Genomic DNA, 17,794 nt, shown 5'->3' on the forward strand with positions numbered 1-17,794 from the left:
TAACGCAGTACCTACAAATAAAATATTGTGTTAACTATTAGCTGTTTTTTGTGTTATTCTATTCTATCCACTTGGCTGTAAAAATTAGTTTTGAAATAATATTATTGTGGCAATAGTAAAATTAAATAAAAACGTGTTAATATTATTAATTGTATAGTTTATTCATTATTTTTATTACTAAATAATTGTTATATACATCAATAGTATATTATGTTTATTGTTTGTATAATATTTTAGGAAAATTTGCGATCCGCACATGACAGCATTTGAACCGGAAGCACTTGGAAATCTACTGGAGGGCATGGAATTCCATAAATTTTACTTCGACCATGGTATAATTACGCTTTTTTATTTTATTTTTGTAATAAAATTTGAATTTTTCACAAGCACACAGTTCACTAGGTTGTGTATAGAATCCGTTTTGACAGTTTTAGGTAAGAATCGAGGCATAAATACTACAGTGTTGAATCCTACCGTGCATTTACTTGGTGACGATGCAGCTTGCATTGCATACATTATACTCGTACAATACATCGACAAGTAAGTTATTTATTCAATATGTACATTGTACATTCATTTTCATTCCAATTTCCAACACTGAAAATTTCCTAATATAATTTTCTAATGATATAATATAAGTGTTCAATTTTTTATACTTGTTTTATCAGTAGGGGATATCACTATTTTTTAGATTAAAAAATATTTAGTTTGGTAAATATTATGATACGTCCATTTTTAACAAAATCGATATATTAGCTATTTTATTATAATTTATAAGGTAATCCTAGAGACTTTGAATTAATCCCATAAATGATAAAATCATAGAAAAATGTATGTATATTTCAATGTTTAACTTATAAACTATAAATACATTGTAATAAATAATACACTACGACCCTGGGCTATTCATGAAATTTATTTATTCACGAACAGGTATTACACGGCGTATTGTATAGGCAATATAGGTACATAACTGTATTCAAAAACCATTGATTCAGTCTTGATAATAAAACTATATAAATTAAATATAAAATAAATTTAATTAATACATCATTTACATCATACAGTATTACAAGCATTTAATTTTCTGCCTTCTTTATTTAATTGAAATTTAGGTATATAATATATTGTATAAAATTTGAAAAAAAATATTTGTTGTTAAAACTTTAAAACTGTGTATATGAAGAGGGGGACACAACAAAAAGTACTGGAAAATCAAAATTCTAAATACGTCTTTGTACACACACACATGCACACATTCAGATTGAAAGCATAACGCAAAACTGTATTCCTGTTTTACCATTATAGACAAGGAGTTCCTAGATCGCACCAGTATGAAGAAACTAGAGTATGGCACAGACGTGACAACAAATGGCAAAACGTGCATTCGCATCGGTCAGCATCGGTAGCATCCACCAGCAGCGCGTTTTCGCCATCCGCCATCAATAAATAATCGTTCATCAGCGATAATACATCGACGGTCATACAGAACAAATGAAGAAGCCCACTATAATAACAATGTTTTTGTTCCTTTTTATCTTTATTTCTTTTCTTCTATCTTGTTTTTTTTTTCATTTTGACTGATTTTAAAGTTGATAATATCGTTACATTATATTTATTATCTATCCTTTAATATATATTACAAAACACATTAATATATAAAATACTACAGTATGATTGAAATTTTGTCAATAAATAATTAAATAACAGAGTTATATTTAAAGACATAAAATAGTTTAAAATTTATAGTAAAAACTATAAATAGAATATTATAATGTAATAAAGCTACATGTGAAATACAAAATTAAAACGCACTTATAATTATGAAAATTCAAATAATTTGCACATTATGTAAGATGTCAAAATTAAAAAAAAAAATTTCAGTAATTTTGGCTTGGGCATGCCATATTTTTAAATTTATATCCATTTTAGTAGTTTTACCCATCTATGTATAATATATATACAATAATAAATATTACTTGTAGTCAATTAAAACATACCAATTATTTATTACATTTAATTGACTTTTTTCAATCATTCATAAAAATAATATAATATTAATACTTCGTACAAAACGCTAAAAAACAATATTAATAAGTCTCTCTTAGGCCTATGAAAATATACATAAATCAGTTTTTTCTTATATCTTGTCATAATATTATTATGTATCCATATACATTTTTTTTTTTTATTTAAATAAACTAACCGATATTTAAAAAGACTTGCGCATAATTGAAGTATTTTAGGTTAATATATTTTATTTTATTTTTTTTTTTTTTTTTTTAATTCGCTATCAACAAAAATATATATTAATACAGTTGTATGTATATAAATATATATTTATATATATATAAACTTTCCTAATACATGATTAAAATATTAATTGTTTTATTTAAATATATTGTATAATTCGTAAAATGTTTTTTTCGTATTAATTTTTCATACACAAAATATAATATTATTCAAACTACAACACATATCTATCATATTATCAAATTCATTGTTTGAAATACAACCAATTGGTTAATACATAATATATAGAATCTACTTATACATTTTTGTTCTTTATACTCGTTTTTATCTATTTAAAATTAAATCGCGATAATATCATGTTTTTTTCGGAATGATATAAAATGCTTTTCATTGTTAAAAAAAAAAAAAAAAAAAAAAAATCAATTTAGAAAAAAATTTTAATACCTACTTATTATTCGTACAATATTTTATAGGCGTGTTGTACCCTATGTATATTAAATTGTAAAATAATTTCTTTTCTTTTAATTTTTAAAGTATCTTATATTATATATTGTTCTTTCACCTCACACTTGTATTATACTTAACCTATATAATTATTAAATTATTACTATATTATTATTATTATTATTATTATTATTATTATTATTATTATTATTCTAGTCAAACGAAATTTTGTTTTATTTTTATCATTAGGGGTTTATATATGTATATTAAATATATATAATACATAAAATATAATAAATTGAGTTCAAACGATACTCGTTCTCTCTTGAACAACGACTATGATCGGTCAGTTATAATAAAAAAAAAAATTAAAATGGCATACGTAAATACTATAAAATGTATGCATTTTACTAAAAATTAATCATTTTTCAATTTAAATAAATCATTTCTTGGTATTTAAATAGCATTTTTGAAAAAAAAAATAACAGGTCTACATAATATAATATTATATAACATATATATTATTATAAAAAGACTGGTGCTTATTGTGTTTACTAATATATAATAATAAATATTATATGCTTTTTTAATAATAAAATTTTCCTAGTAAAATACTATACATTTTTTAGCAGGTAAATTATATTATATATTCAATAAAACATATTTACAAAACTGTTTATAACGTTTTTTAAAACACAACGATCACGTTCGCCGTTTACTACTGTATCATTATTATTAAACATTTATTATATTAATTTTAGCTCTGCAATTTTGTTATTAATATTATTATTATTATTATTATTTATTTTGAATTTTTATTGTAATTATCATGATTATTATTATTATTATTATTATTATAGCATTAATAAAAAAAATTAATTATTTCAACTATAAATGTATAAACTAGATAATATTATGTACTTTGTACAATACTACAACGTTATATGTTCGTATGCGTATAACTGCAAACGTGTTTATTAAATAGGTAATTAAATCGTCTTAACAACTTCACATAAACCAGGTTTAACACAATAATGTATATGTTCACTACTTTCGTATCGTAAGTTAAAAATTTGTTTCCTTTCTAGTAACTTTTGATTACATCGAAATTCTAGTAAGACACCATACCGTGTCTCTTTCGTTGTTCAAAATGTTTTATAGTATATTATACCTATTGCACTGTATGATTAACGGTTATAAACATTCGACTTTCGCACTATTAAACTTGATTTAGTGCCGTGTTTCGTGGACAAATCATAGATAACAAATTATATTATTATATTTACAACCCACGACACAAATAAAATAATAACTCTTTGACAATACGAATTTGATAAATACTGCGACATAATGGACACTAACTGTTCTCCAAGGTCGATACATTTGTATTTACTCGACACGTGGAAATGGACATATAATATACTACAACATATTGTTGATCAAAAAAATCATCGGTCAGACAGTATCTGTACATGAAATGAAAACCTATCGGAGATATTTATACAAAATATAATATAAGCGTACACGGTGTACGGTCACCTATACAGAACTTAATAATTTTGTCAATACGGTATTAGCACCCCTAACTGTAACGAATATCAACGGGCATTTTGCGTTAGCAGTCATCAAAACAGTAAAAACAATTGGCACACTAAGGGAAAATTCTAGAACAATTTTAGATAAAAGAGATCAAATCGTGTCTTTTGAAATTTTCAGCAGTTGATATGTCAATAAAAGCTTGTATTACATTTTTTTTTTTTTTTTTTTTTAACCGCACAGCTGCAAAGTAACTGGTTTATTTTGAGAACCCGTGGCTAACATCAAAGGTATGATGTCCGGATTAGATGGGTTAAGAGCCAGTTTTTGAGTCACCAACTATTTTAATACTTAATATTATTAGACCATGTGTTGTAACATTACCGTTATTTTTGTTTCTCTATCACATTTCTAGTTATCACCGTTTTTTATATAGATTTCAAAAACCTCTAAATATTTAGTTGCCTGGCATAAATACCATGAATTATATGTGACTATATTCTATGCATGTTAAAAAGGAACCTCATATGCAACCAGTTATGGTTAAGCAACAACGGTTGACAAATATTTGGCACAACAAATGTCAAATAATACATTATAAAAATGTAAAATAAATAATAATATCATTTATAAGTATTTTATTTTTATTTTTTACTAAAGTTTAAGTATTTTAAACACACAAAAAGAAATTTATTTCATTGTGTAGGAAAACTAAATTAATTTAAATGTTTTCAGATTAATAAAGGAATGTACAAATTCCTTTAATTAATTTCATTATAATAATTCCGGATACACTACTAATAACAATTTTGATACAGATAAAAAACTTAAGGGGAATTTGTTGTCAATAGTGGGAATCAATATAAAAAAAAAATAATGTACAGTCAATTTGTAAATACATTACTAAAGAAAATATTAATACCGCTTTTTGTATGGAAAACTTCTTTTACCACCTCGGAAATTCTTTTGTTTTCCAACATCACCATTAGTACGTTTCTTAATAGCTGTTAATACAGTTTTGTCAATTGAACCAAAGCGAAGCTCACGTGCCTTAAGTTTGTCTTCTTTTTCGCTCTATATTAATAAAAAGTTACAAATAATTTTTAAAAAGACACACTTTAAAATGACTAAAATTCAATAAAATTTATTACAAATTTCTTTTATATATATGTATATAATCACAGATCATAATCTTTTATATATAATCACAGATTAAGTCATTCAGACTTACAAATATTATAACATTTAAAACCCAAGTTTAATTGATAGATTAAATTCTATACAACACATAATTTATAATATAACATCAAAAATTACCTCTATACACTATAGTCTTCCAAATGTCATAGGACAAAAATAGTGGAGATTATATTAGTTGCTACAGATCCCGACACATTTTTATCACATGAAATTTGAAAGACCTATAAATATTTAACTTAAATGAAAACTAAGAAATAAATTACAATATACTCACATCATGTAAAGTTTTTGAAACAGTTTCACCAAATCTCTCAGCTCTCATTTTTAATTTGTCATTATCAGCATTGGCTACTGGTTTCTAATTTAAAATGATAGTTTATTAAGTATACTACACTATAAGATGACAATCATTTTATGAATATAAGTAAAAATAGGATTAACTAAAAAAAAAAAAAACATTGACTAATATTTTTTTCACATATATTATACTCATAAATAAATGTCGATCTTTGGTACACAGGCAATCTACTTCAAATTACTGAAGTACATATGGGTAGATATTAACAGATCCAAGGATATGTAAGAGAAATAAGATGGAACATTGGAAATTCAATGAAAAAAAAGAAACAATTACTGAAAATAAATCTTCCAAAACATAACTAATTACAATTACAATAGTGTTGATATCAATAGTAAACATGGCTCATGGGGTTAATAGACAAAAATAGATAAAATACTTTTAGACTCTGATTAGATCCAATGAATGTATTGTTTTGACTGTTTTTTTATTTTTTTTCTTACATGTATACAATTTCTAATTGAAAAATACATTGATTTGTAAGTTTAATATCTTTTCTGATAAAAAAGTATATCTAATTAATACTTTTGAAAGGTAAAAATTAAAATTTTTAGCACATTTCAAAATAATAGGAAAAAAATAGGATACTGCCTTATGAATGGCAGCATGGGCGTCTCCAGGGGGTGAAGGCAAAACAGGGCACTTCCCCTCTAGAATTTTAAATTTGTTACTCAAATGTAATAATGACGAAACATAATAATATTCTATAAACAAAATGTATAATAAATTATTATTAATAATAATACCTAAGTGAAATAATGACAAAACATAATAATGTACTATAAATAAAATGCATAAAAAAATTTTTATTCATTTTTTAAATTTATTTTGTTCTCTTCCCCCCCCCCCCCTAGAAAAATGTCCGAGGGGGCACCCATGAGTGGCGGTAGCCAGTAGCTGTTGTTTTTTACCGAAGCCTCACATTACATTAACAAAACATAGTGAAAGATTGGACAACGCGACAATCAGCCACCATGATTTTGGGTTTCAGTATAATTTTTCATTAAAAGTATAGCTGGTTTTTTAAAAAACTTAATTTATAATTCACGCAATTCAGATGGTCACTATAAAATAAAATCATCTGTAAATTTTCTATTATTTTATCATTTACTAAGTATTAATTAGGTTCAATTAATTCAGTAAATAATTAGTTAGCATGTTTAAATAAAAACATCAACATTTACGTGGTTTAAATTAGAAACTTCTACTTTAAAATAATATGCACTATCCTGCCCCACCTCTATACACTTTTTTTTACTTAGCTGTGCCATAATATGGAGTTAGATAACTACCAGTAATATTATAATAATTATTATACAATAAATGTGATTTGGTTCTGTTAACAATTTGTTCAACTTATCATTTTACTAATAAAAAATTAATTACTTAAAGAAATATAAATATATATATTCAAATATTTTAGAAATATAGACTGACAGGCCGATTAGAATCATTTTTCGTATATACTGATTTATCATTGAATTCAAATTTAATACATTCATTACAATGACCTACTAGCAATTCTTAATAATACTAAGTAGAATGATTTCTTTGATTATTATTTTCAGGTTGCATTGTGAATTGAGCCTTTTAATTATTATGGGTTATATTTAATGGACACAAAAATGAAAGAAAATCATTTATATATCATACAATTGAAAAATACATTAATCTTTTTATATTTTTGTTTAAGTTTAATAAATTTAGAAACAATGATGATCTTTTACATACTTGATCAGTTACAGCACCAAATTTAATAAGTCGGGCTAATTTTTTATCTTCCGACACTTCACCTCCAAATTTCTTTGCTCTCATTTGTATTCTCTATAAATAAATTTGAATACTAAAATTCATTAATCAAAAATAAAATTATTCCAATATTTACCTCAATTTGACTCATAGCTTCAACTTCATCTAATTTTATGACACGGTCCTTAATATCTGATTCTTCATTGTCTTCAATTTTTTTCTCTTCTTCTTGTGGTTTAATACCATCACCATTCAATACAGTTACAGAAGTACGTTTTAACGTCACCTTTTTAGGCTGTATTACCTAGAGATAATACGAAACAAAAATCAATTAATTTTTATTATTTAAAAAAGATATACTATTTTTATTTCTCTGTCGCTTCTATTTTTTTTTTTTTTTAATTTCAATGGTCATGTAAGAAATTTCTTCCATTATTTTCATATGTTAAATAACTTAAACACATTAGTTATGCAATTAGAATCAATTATGGTTATTTTTAAATTTTTATACTTGAATATTTATTTCGTCATATACATATTATATTTAACCGATTATAGTTGAATTATAAAGCTAGTTTTTATTATTATTACTACTAATGTTACATGTAGAGTATTTATCTCACTAAATAAAAACAGATCATAGATACTAACATTCAAAAGTCTATTAAAATGTATATGAACATACAATTATTTGTACATTTTATATAACATATAAGGTAAATGGATGCTTAAGAGAACATCGTGTGAGCATATATTGACTTAGTCCAACTAACTTAAAAATTATAAAATTTTAGTTCAACAAAACCAATTTTATGTAGTCAACTTTAATATAAATGATGAATTAACGTATAATCAAGCTTAAACATAAGAACTTTGTATGTATTTATACGTAGATTATTAAAATAATTCAATTTTAGTGAGTTAAAAATATTTTTAAATAACACTATTTTATAAATGTAAAATATTCATTCTAGTATTAAGGTTAACAAAACTATACTTGAACTGGTGAGCATATATTTGCTACGTTATACACTTGTAAAACAGAAATAAAGCATCTCTTAATAAATACTTTATGAAGTTTTAATTTTTAAATAATTAAAAAAACATTTTTATTTCAATATTTTACACTTTAAATAACTAAAATATTGCAAAACACCAATGAAAAACCATAGGTAATGTTCCTAACTAAAAGTTTAATCGTGTATCAATTTACTCCAATATTAAAATTAACACAAAATTGGTATATTATACGTTTGTAAGACAGAGATAATATATGTAAGTATAGTGTCTTCTTAAGGCAATAAACCAATTTAAGTCAAACTTAACCACGTATGTATAGTATAAGAAAAATTTAATTAACTAATGCACAAATGGAGGTTTTAAGTGAGTTTAGAATGTAATTACAGTGAAATTGTGTAATCAATACAGCTTTAAATATTCAACTGCCAGCCAACTGCCAAGGTATGATAATAATCTGAAGACTATTGTAGTATTGTCAGTTCATGCTGCGACACTGTACAGACGTACAGTCCACACGAATATTTCTATCGCACTCCGCTTATCAGCTTCTGACAACAAAGTCGTCTGTGCTCGCTGCGACATCTACTTTGTCGTGGTGCGAACCACTGATAATGTATATTTTTACTATACTCCCCGAGGCCTACTACCTGTACACCTTATCTACATCATTATGAATCCTAATCGCCAGACGACCGGCTCTCATAGTTACACTAATAAAATCAAAACTACAAATCAAAAAAAAAACAACTCCCCCGTTAATTATACCAAAAACATTAATTAATCAAACGGGCTCTAACCCACCGTCGGACTTCTCCGATAACGATAACGACTGGCAAACAGTCACTCATGACTCGGGTAAACGTCAAAGATCACCTAATACTCTCACATCACCACTTCCAAAATAAGACACTAGTATTTTTATCTCTTCAAATCGTTTCTCTCCATTAGCCCCTTCCAATGAAGAATCTCAAATAGTCACCGATAATGTTGAGCAGTCACAGGAAGGCACCCTGCCCAAAACCGTCAACTCGCCACCAATATTCATAGAATCCAATTTAAATTTCAACAATTTTACCGCCAAAATTAAGGAACTTACGCAACCTGATGGTTTCGAATGTAAAACCTCCACCAAAGGGATTAAACTTCAAACTTTTAATTGAGACTCTTACAGATCTGTTGTTAAATTTCTCAAGGAAAGCCAAGTTGCCTTTCAGAATAAAGAATCTAAACCATACAGAATTGTAATAAAAAATCTCCACCCTTCCACAGACATATCATTCATAAAAGACGAATTAACCTCACTGGGCTTCCAACCCAGAAATATTATGAATGTACTTAACAGACAATCAAAGGCACCTCTCCCTATGTTCTTCATTGACTTAGAACCGGATATTAACAACCCTGATATCTTCAAGCTTTCACTCTTATGCTACTCTAAAATAAAAGTCGAAGCCCTTCGTTCCAAAAAAGACACTCCCCAGTGTCTTCGATGCCAATCATATGGTCATACACGCACCTACTGCAACCACCACCCCAGATGTGTTTGCTGCGGTGATCCCCATGACTCATCTCAATGCCAAAAAGATCGAACCCAACCCACCAAATTTGCCCTATGTGGTGGCCCACATCCTGCCAACTACAAAGACTGCTCAGTGCACATAGAACTCAGCAAAAAAAGAAAACTCTTACCATCGAATCCCTGGCACAAAAACGCACCGAACCACCAAGCATCTTCCTCCTCACAAGAACGGGCGAGGCACGTTTGGGCCAGGGACGTTTAGGTCACTAATAAAAATGCAACCCGTTTGGACCAGGATTTTGTGAACCCACTTGGGCCAATTTTTTTTTTAGTAAATTTAAGATAAAGACTTCTAATTAATTACTAGAAAGCCCGATTATGCTCGTTTCACATGGACGCGTATCGTACGCTTGCGCTTTTATTTTACAATGGTTAAGTTCATACGCACCGTATCGGTGATTAAAACACGCCATCATCAGAGTAATAATATGTTCAGTTAAACTGTGTAAACTAATTTGTAATTTCTAGATTATGTACAGAACAAAATTATTTATAATTGATAACTGACCAAAAACCCACAGTTATATTATACATACGTATAATACAAATATACAATATATATACAAATATATAATAGATATCTATTACAAAACGGTCTTATCGGCCAGTGCGATAATACTAATTGGCAATATTGCGGTTATTCGGCTATACATTATTATCAAAAATTTAAAACACTATGTTCTACGTATGCACAATGGTGACATCGAGGCTCTGTTTCTATAGCTTATACCATACTAAGTTAGTATTAGTATTTTCAATTTTGGTTAGTGCACTCTTAATATTCGTGTAGTACTGTAGTTAAAATGGATATCCAAATCGAAAATGTTTTTCAAACAAAACGAGGTAATACGTGTATAACTGTTGATAATTTTAAACTCAGTAAATGTAATATTTTAATGAATAGTAATATTCGTTTTCGGTGTACAAATCGTTCGTGCAACGTGACTATTATCGTTAATGATAAGCTAAATGAAATAATTGAAACCAAAAATTTTCCTCACAATCATCCTCCTCTAAAAGATAATTCGATCAAATTGGACATCATTAGAACAGCTGTAAAAAGAAAGGGGACAGAAGACCTGCATACCAAACCAAACAAAATTATTTTAAAAGAAATACGTCAAAGTGGATTTGATACAGATATTGAATATTCTAATTTAAGGTTAGTGCGTAAATCATTATATTGTGCCCGTAAAAAATTATTTCCGACGTTACCACAAACATTAGAAGATACAATTGATATACTTTCGGCAGAAGGAGACAATATAACAAAATTTAACGATGAAAAATTTTGTCATATTTCTTCGGATAAAAATTTAATTTTATTCACCTGCAAAGCAAATCTAAATCTTTTGTGTGATAGCACACATGTTTTTGGAGATGGTACTTTTCGTTATGCACCTAAATTTTTTTTCCAGCTGTATACAATTCATGTGTATGTAAATAAATTTTACATTCCTGTAATTTATTGTTTACTCCCATTCAAAAACTTGGAAATGTACCAATATATGTGGAATGAAATAAAATTATTATGTAAACATTTAACTGGCAAAAAACTAGATATGAAAAATTTCCATGCAGATTTCGAAAAACCTGCACATTGTGCTGTTTTAAATACATTTCCTAATTGTAAAATTGTGTGCTGCTTTTTTCATTTAAGCCAAAGTTTTTATCGCAAAATTCAAAAACATTATTATTTACATAGTAAATACAAAGAAGAAAACTCAGAAGTTGGAAATTGGTTGAGATATTTTTATGGGTTAGCTTTTTTACCACCATCTGAAGTTGGAGATGGGTATGCTCAATTGATGTCTATTGCTCCCAATATCGAACACGTTACTCACTTTGCTGACTATGTTTTAAATTATTACGTATCAGAAGATGCAGATTTTAATCCTTCTATTTGGGCAGCAGAACCTTCCGATTCACCACGTACAACAAATGGTCCTGAATCGTTTCACTCTCATTATAATTCACAATTTTATACACCCCATCCAAACATTTTCCAAGTAATTGACGTTCTTAAAGATTTCCAAGTTCAAACTATGCTGAAAATATCATCAATTTCAAATAATAAAATGAATGTTCAAAGAAATGATACACTTAAAAAACACAACATACTACATGCACGATGGGCACAATATAAAAATGGTGAGATATCTCAATTGACGTATTTGAAGATTATTGGACAAATGTTTCAAGCAGCTCGAATTTAAAATTTAAATAGTTCATAAAAAATATATTTTCGTAATTTAGTCCACTCGTATTTAAAAAAATAATAATTTGACAAATTTTATATTGTACCTAATGTACCTATTTATTTTTTAATATTTTTATCTTTAAAACGAAGTAATCATACATATTTGATATTATTATAAAAAAAAAAAAACAATAATAAAAATAAAAATAAGAAACAGCATTTTTAACCATGCCAAAGACAGTCCTAAGCCTGTTAAAAATAAAATGGGAAGGAAAATGCTGGTCCAAACGAGTTGTATAAAAGTAATATTTTTTAGTCCAAACGGGTCTTTAAAATTGGTCCAAACGAGCTGTGTTTTAGAAAAATTGGTCCAAACGGGTCCTGCCCACAAGAACCTCACAAAAACTCCCATTTGGAATTCCCTCCCCTGCCACAAATTAAGCCCAACCATTCACAGAGAACACATCAAAAATCTCCTATCCCTAGTGTTTCGAATAATACAACGGATCAACTCACGTCTTTCATCATGGAATTCAGATCGCTAATCAATCCCCTGATATCCCTACTTACATCACTCATCGAAAACTTATCTCAAACAATGGCCGAAAATAAGTTATCCACCTTAACCATTCTTCTATGGAACGTAAACGGAATCACCAACAACATGGAAGAACTTAAATTTGTTCTCGCAGAAAAAAACATAGATATAGCTCTCATCTCACCTCCAGCTCAAAATTTAAATTTTTGGACATAACTGCCTCCAAGCCAATCACCCCGATGTATCAGCTCATGCCGGTGCCGCACTACTAATTCCTACCAAAATCCCACACTCACCTTTTCATCCTAAATCTAACCAACATATGCAGATAGTCCCTACATTTATAATTATTAACTCCATACCCATGTCTACTGCATCAGCCTACTTCCCTCCAGGTTCACCTTTTCCTGCAGAAGATCTGTCACTATTTCTTCAAACACTAAATCACACATACATCATAGGTGCTGATTTTAATGCAAAGCATGAAACATGGGGCTGTCACTCAAAAAAACACTAGAGGTCGCACTCTATACAACTTTATAACAAACAAGCGCTCTAAAATTATCTCTCCAGTCTCCCCTACCTACTGGCCAACCCACGCAAACCGCCACCCCGATTATCTTGACTTTTTTCTATCTAACCTTCCTAATCACATCCATACAAATATTTCTAACCTAAATGACCCTACATCCGACCACACACCACTCATCCTCAAAATTCAAGCAAATGTTTCCATCCATCCATTCGCAAAAAACCGCACAGATTGGAACAAATTTCGCAATGTTATGTCAACTTCTTCCTCTTTAAACATTAAGTTAAAAAATCCCAATGATATAGATACAGCCATAAACACCCTCACAAACAACATTCAAGATACACTTCGAATATCTTCCACTAAATTTGCAATTTAAGACAACTCCAGTAGAAATATCACTCCTGAAATAAGAGAGCTCATCTCTCAAAAACGTTGGGCTCGAAACACTTGGCAACGAACTCACTACCTGATTGACAAACAACGGTACAACTGCTTTTCCAACAAACTCAAGTCAACTCTCAAGAAACACAAAAATCAAACACCTCCCAGATCCAATCTCTCTCACCCTCAAATGAGTCTCTCAGGAGAAAAATCAAATCTCTTTTAAAGCATAAATCCACCATTCCCCCTCTTCGCTATCAAAACAACAATCTTGCTACCACTGACCAAGAAAAATCAGATCGTCTGGCTAACCATCTTGCAAATACATTTAAACCTCACAACGTTTACCCTGATGCTACTCACATGCTTCAAGTTGATCAATTCATCTCATCGCCTCTGTCCATGGCACTTCCAGCCTCTCCAACTACTCCGGGCGAAGTTCTATCAATTGTTAAAAAACTTAAGAATAATAAGTCACCCGACCATGATTTCATAAACAACAAAATAGTCAAAAACTTACCACCTGGAACCATCATTCTTCTCACCTACATCTTTAATGCTATATTTCGGAATTTTATTTCCCTGCCACTTGGAAATCAGCACTTATTATAACTATACTTAAACCAGGCAAACAACCTGATTTGCCTGAATCGTACAGATCCAATCAGCTTACTACCCACGTTTAGAAAATTTTTTGAAAAACTTCTTCTCAAGAGACTTGTGACTATCGCACTCAAACAAAATGCCCTTCCCAGTTTTCAATTCGGTTTTCGTGCCAAACATGCAACTTTTCACCAGCTCCACCGCATAGTAGACCATATTGCTCATCTTTAGAAAAAAAATATATTGCTCAGGACTTTTTCTCGACGTAGCTCAAGTCTTCGATACCGTTTGGCACGACGGATTACTATTCAAACTTAAAAAAATCTTCCCGGCACCTTATTATTTACTTCTAAAATCATACCTAAATAACAGAACATTCAGAGTCAAATTAAAAACCACAATTTCGACCACACAAAACATTCTAGCCGGTGTCCCTCAGAGAAGCGACATCGCTCCTTTCCTATACACATTGTTCACAGCTGACATTCCTACAACGGATAAAATCCTAATAAGTCCCCCACGAAGCAAGCAGCCTACTTCAAAACCACCTGAACACCTTATCTCACTGGTTCAAATCATGGAAAATCAAGATCAACGACTCTAAATCTTCTCACATCACTTTATTCCTCCGCCCCATGAACTGTTCTCATATAACATTTGAGAATGCAATCATTCATCACACAAATGAAGTCAAATATCTCGGCTTACTGTTTGACAGAAGGCTCACCTGGGGCCCCTACCACAAAACCAGACTTAAACAACTAAATAGTCGCCTACACATCTTTAGGTCTCTCATGAAATCTAATATGTACATCTCCAACCGTCTACTACTCTACAAATCCCTTCTGCAACCTATCTGGTCATACGGAATGTCGGAATCTCTCTCTGAGGTACCACTAAACCATTGAACACTAGAACCATACAAGCATTCCAAACTATTTGCCTCTGCATGATTCCTAAAACCCCTTGGTACGTCACAAATGCTGCTCTTCATAATTACCTCCAAATCCCCACCATTAAACAAACAGCTATCAAATATTATCTCTGCCTGCACTTCAACACGGAACATCACTCAAACCCCCTCATCGCTCAACTTCATACCAAAGCTCTTCCAGACAACCCAGCCAGACGCCTCAAACGTAAATGGCCCAGAAATCTTCTCAACACACATTAAACAACTCGTGTATATTACTATTCTCCCTAAATTACCTTCCACGTAGGAATTTCTAATGTGAAACTCCTACTCATTGTATTTCCCTCATTGCCACTTTTAAATTATTATTTCACATTTACTTATTGTACCATTTAATATATAGATTGTAAATTTTCATAAATAAACAACATTAAAAAAAAAAAATAAAGACTATCGTCAAACTCTTAAGATAAGTAGCCTGGCTGGATTCTCTGGATGTTGAAATTCAATCATGTGGATTTGATATTTGTTGTGTACTTTACTTTAACTTTTTAAATGTTTATAAGTCTTTCTATTATAACTGTTTACCTAATATTAAGGCTATACAATTTATTTTAGTGTTATCATTAATTACACACGAATAAATAAAAAGATAAAACAATGAAATAGGTAGTGGTAACCAAAATAATATCAATGTTCTAAATATCTCACCACACAACCAACACATTAAATATTTTAAAGATACATTATCCTAACAAATCCTTTTAGATTTTTTATAGAAATCATTGTAAATAAAATACCTGCTTAACCTCTTTTTCTTCATGAATACTGCCATTTCCCACACTATTTTCTTCTTTCTCTGCAATGTCACCTAGAACTTTTGATTCATCAATATCGGAGTAGCCCAAATCATCCTAAAACAATAGATTTAATAAAATGAATAAAAATGTTTAACAGTTAACAATTAAATTATCAATAGTTACTTCTAAGGCGTCATCTTCATCTAGAATGTCGTGCTCATCCAGCACTGTGTCCTCGATATCTAAAACTGAATTTTGGTTGGTTTTCTAAACCTTCTTGTATAAATTTTTTATGCCAAACAAACCTGAAGATTCTGAATGATTAACCATGCGATCAATGAGTTCTTGTTTATTTCCAACTGTACTTAAGCCTCTTGCTTTCAATTCTTTCTTCAAATCGTTGACCTATGAATAATACATTTATTTAGTTTAATAATTTTGATATAATAAAAAACAACACAATATTAAAAACAGCTTTTAAGGAAGTCACCTATTAGTAACACTTACAAACTTATAGTTGGATTTACAATCATTTAAGTAGATTGCGATTTCAATTACGTTTAAGTCTGCGTGGGGGGTTGCCTGGGATATACAGTGAAGCCATAACTTTAATGAGAGGATTAGTACTTAAGAGTTTAATAATTAAATATAAAATAATACTTCATAATTTATATACATGAGAACAAACATAATAATTTTAAATGATATTACCTACTTATTGAATTAACTACCTAAAATATGTATTATTTAAAAATGCTTAGTTTTATACATCACATTTTAAAGATTGGAGACTAATTATTAAATTGGTCAAATATTAATAAATTGGTGGTATCACACTTAAGTTTATTTTACAAAGAATAATCAGATTATAATAACAGTAAATTAAGTGCATTAAATCAAGTACTAATAATACATTATTACACCGATTAAATATAATTTTTTTGATCTAACTTCCATTGATGAAATGATTAATATCTACCTACCTACCTACAATAAATTGTCTTTGAATCACAATATAAAAATGAAATAAATAAATGCCGAAATAATAGCTTGCTATAATTGATAGAAAGTCAAGAATCATTATTCTCGACAGCCACAGATGGATAATACAAACAATAAAAGCTGAGAACAATTATACACTGTTTTTGCTAACTTGTTTCACTGATGGAAAAATTAATAAACTATACTCAAAAATCGTCCTCAAAAATTAATAACGGAAAGCACGTTTCCTCAACTATAGTTGTACTCACCTTCATTTTGCCGAGTTCTTCGAGTCTGTTGAGGTTGACGTTACTCGTATCTGACATAATCGATGAAAAACACTACAGCAACACTATTAGATCAAAAATAGGAAACTAATGGTACGAAAAAGAAAATATCGACTATGGTCAGACAACTGATAATATAATTTATTATTTAATACTACACACCCAGTCACCGGTGTCTGATCCAAAATTTGAGGAAACAAAATAATATTTTCGAAAAACGTCTAATTCCTATGGTACTTACGAAAAGGAATTTTATAAAATAAACAATTAATAATTAAGTAATAACTTAAAGAATGTGTGTGTAGTAAATAAATAACTAACGTAGTACGTTGTTATGTACAACAGTACTATAATTCTAATACTATGGCTACAGTAATGTCCGCGCATCAGCCGACGGTTGTTTATACTTTTTCTCTT

At 29.2% G+C, this 17,794-nt stretch overlaps 2 protein-coding genes across 21 annotated transcripts in view; one reads left to right on the top strand and one right to left on the bottom strand.

Moving 5' to 3' along the window:
- Window positions 1-1,583, top strand: part of LOC112601865 (calcium/calmodulin-dependent protein kinase type II alpha chain) — a 49,058-nt gene extending 47,475 nt beyond the window's left edge. For 9 of the 18 annotated variants that reach the window (XM_025349700.1, XM_025349705.1, XM_025349711.1 and 6 more), the window contains 3 exons: window positions 238-332; window positions 414-540; window positions 1,309-1,583. In XM_025349700.1, coding sequence (XP_025205485.1) covers window positions 238-332; window positions 414-540; window positions 1,309-1,453 — 367 coding nt within the window. In that variant the 3' untranslated portion in view covers window positions 1,454-1,583. The remainder of the gene's footprint in view (window positions 1-237; window positions 333-413; window positions 541-1,308) is intronic. The other 9 variants (XM_025349702.1, XM_025349707.1, XM_025349715.1 and 6 more) reach the window with 1 other exon arrangement.
- A 3,562-nt stretch (window positions 1,584-5,145) lies between these two features.
- On the bottom strand, window positions 5,146-17,776 carry LOC112601639 (SAP domain-containing ribonucleoprotein). Of its 3 annotated transcripts, XM_025349348.1 has the most exons (9): window positions 17,540-17,775; window positions 17,360-17,464; window positions 16,415-16,514; window positions 16,293-16,357; window positions 16,110-16,223; window positions 7,677-7,844; window positions 7,523-7,615; window positions 5,708-5,791; window positions 5,146-5,307 (listed from the first exon to the last, which is right to left on the bottom strand). In XM_025349348.1, the coding sequence occupies exons 2-9, from the start codon at window positions 17,414-17,416 to the stop codon at window positions 5,149-5,151; spliced, it is 840 nt and encodes a 279-aa protein (XP_025205133.1). In that variant the 5' UTR covers window positions 17,417-17,464; window positions 17,540-17,775; the 3' UTR covers window positions 5,146-5,148. The 3 variants fall into 3 exon arrangements, with proteins under 3 accessions (XP_025205133.1, XP_025205134.1, XP_025205132.1); XM_025349349.1 differs by having other exon boundaries at window positions 16,119-16,223; window positions 17,360-17,776; XM_025349347.1 differs by having other exon boundaries at window positions 17,360-17,774.
- Between the last annotated feature and the right edge of the window lie 18 nt (window positions 17,777-17,794).

The sequence above is a fragment of the Melanaphis sacchari genome, unplaced genomic scaffold (genome assembly GCF_002803265.2).
Source record: "Melanaphis sacchari strain LSU unplaced genomic scaffold, SCAv2.0 Contig7_pilon_pilon, whole genome shotgun sequence".
NCBI classification, from domain to species: Eukaryota; Metazoa; Arthropoda; class Insecta; order Hemiptera; family Aphididae; genus Melanaphis; species Melanaphis sacchari.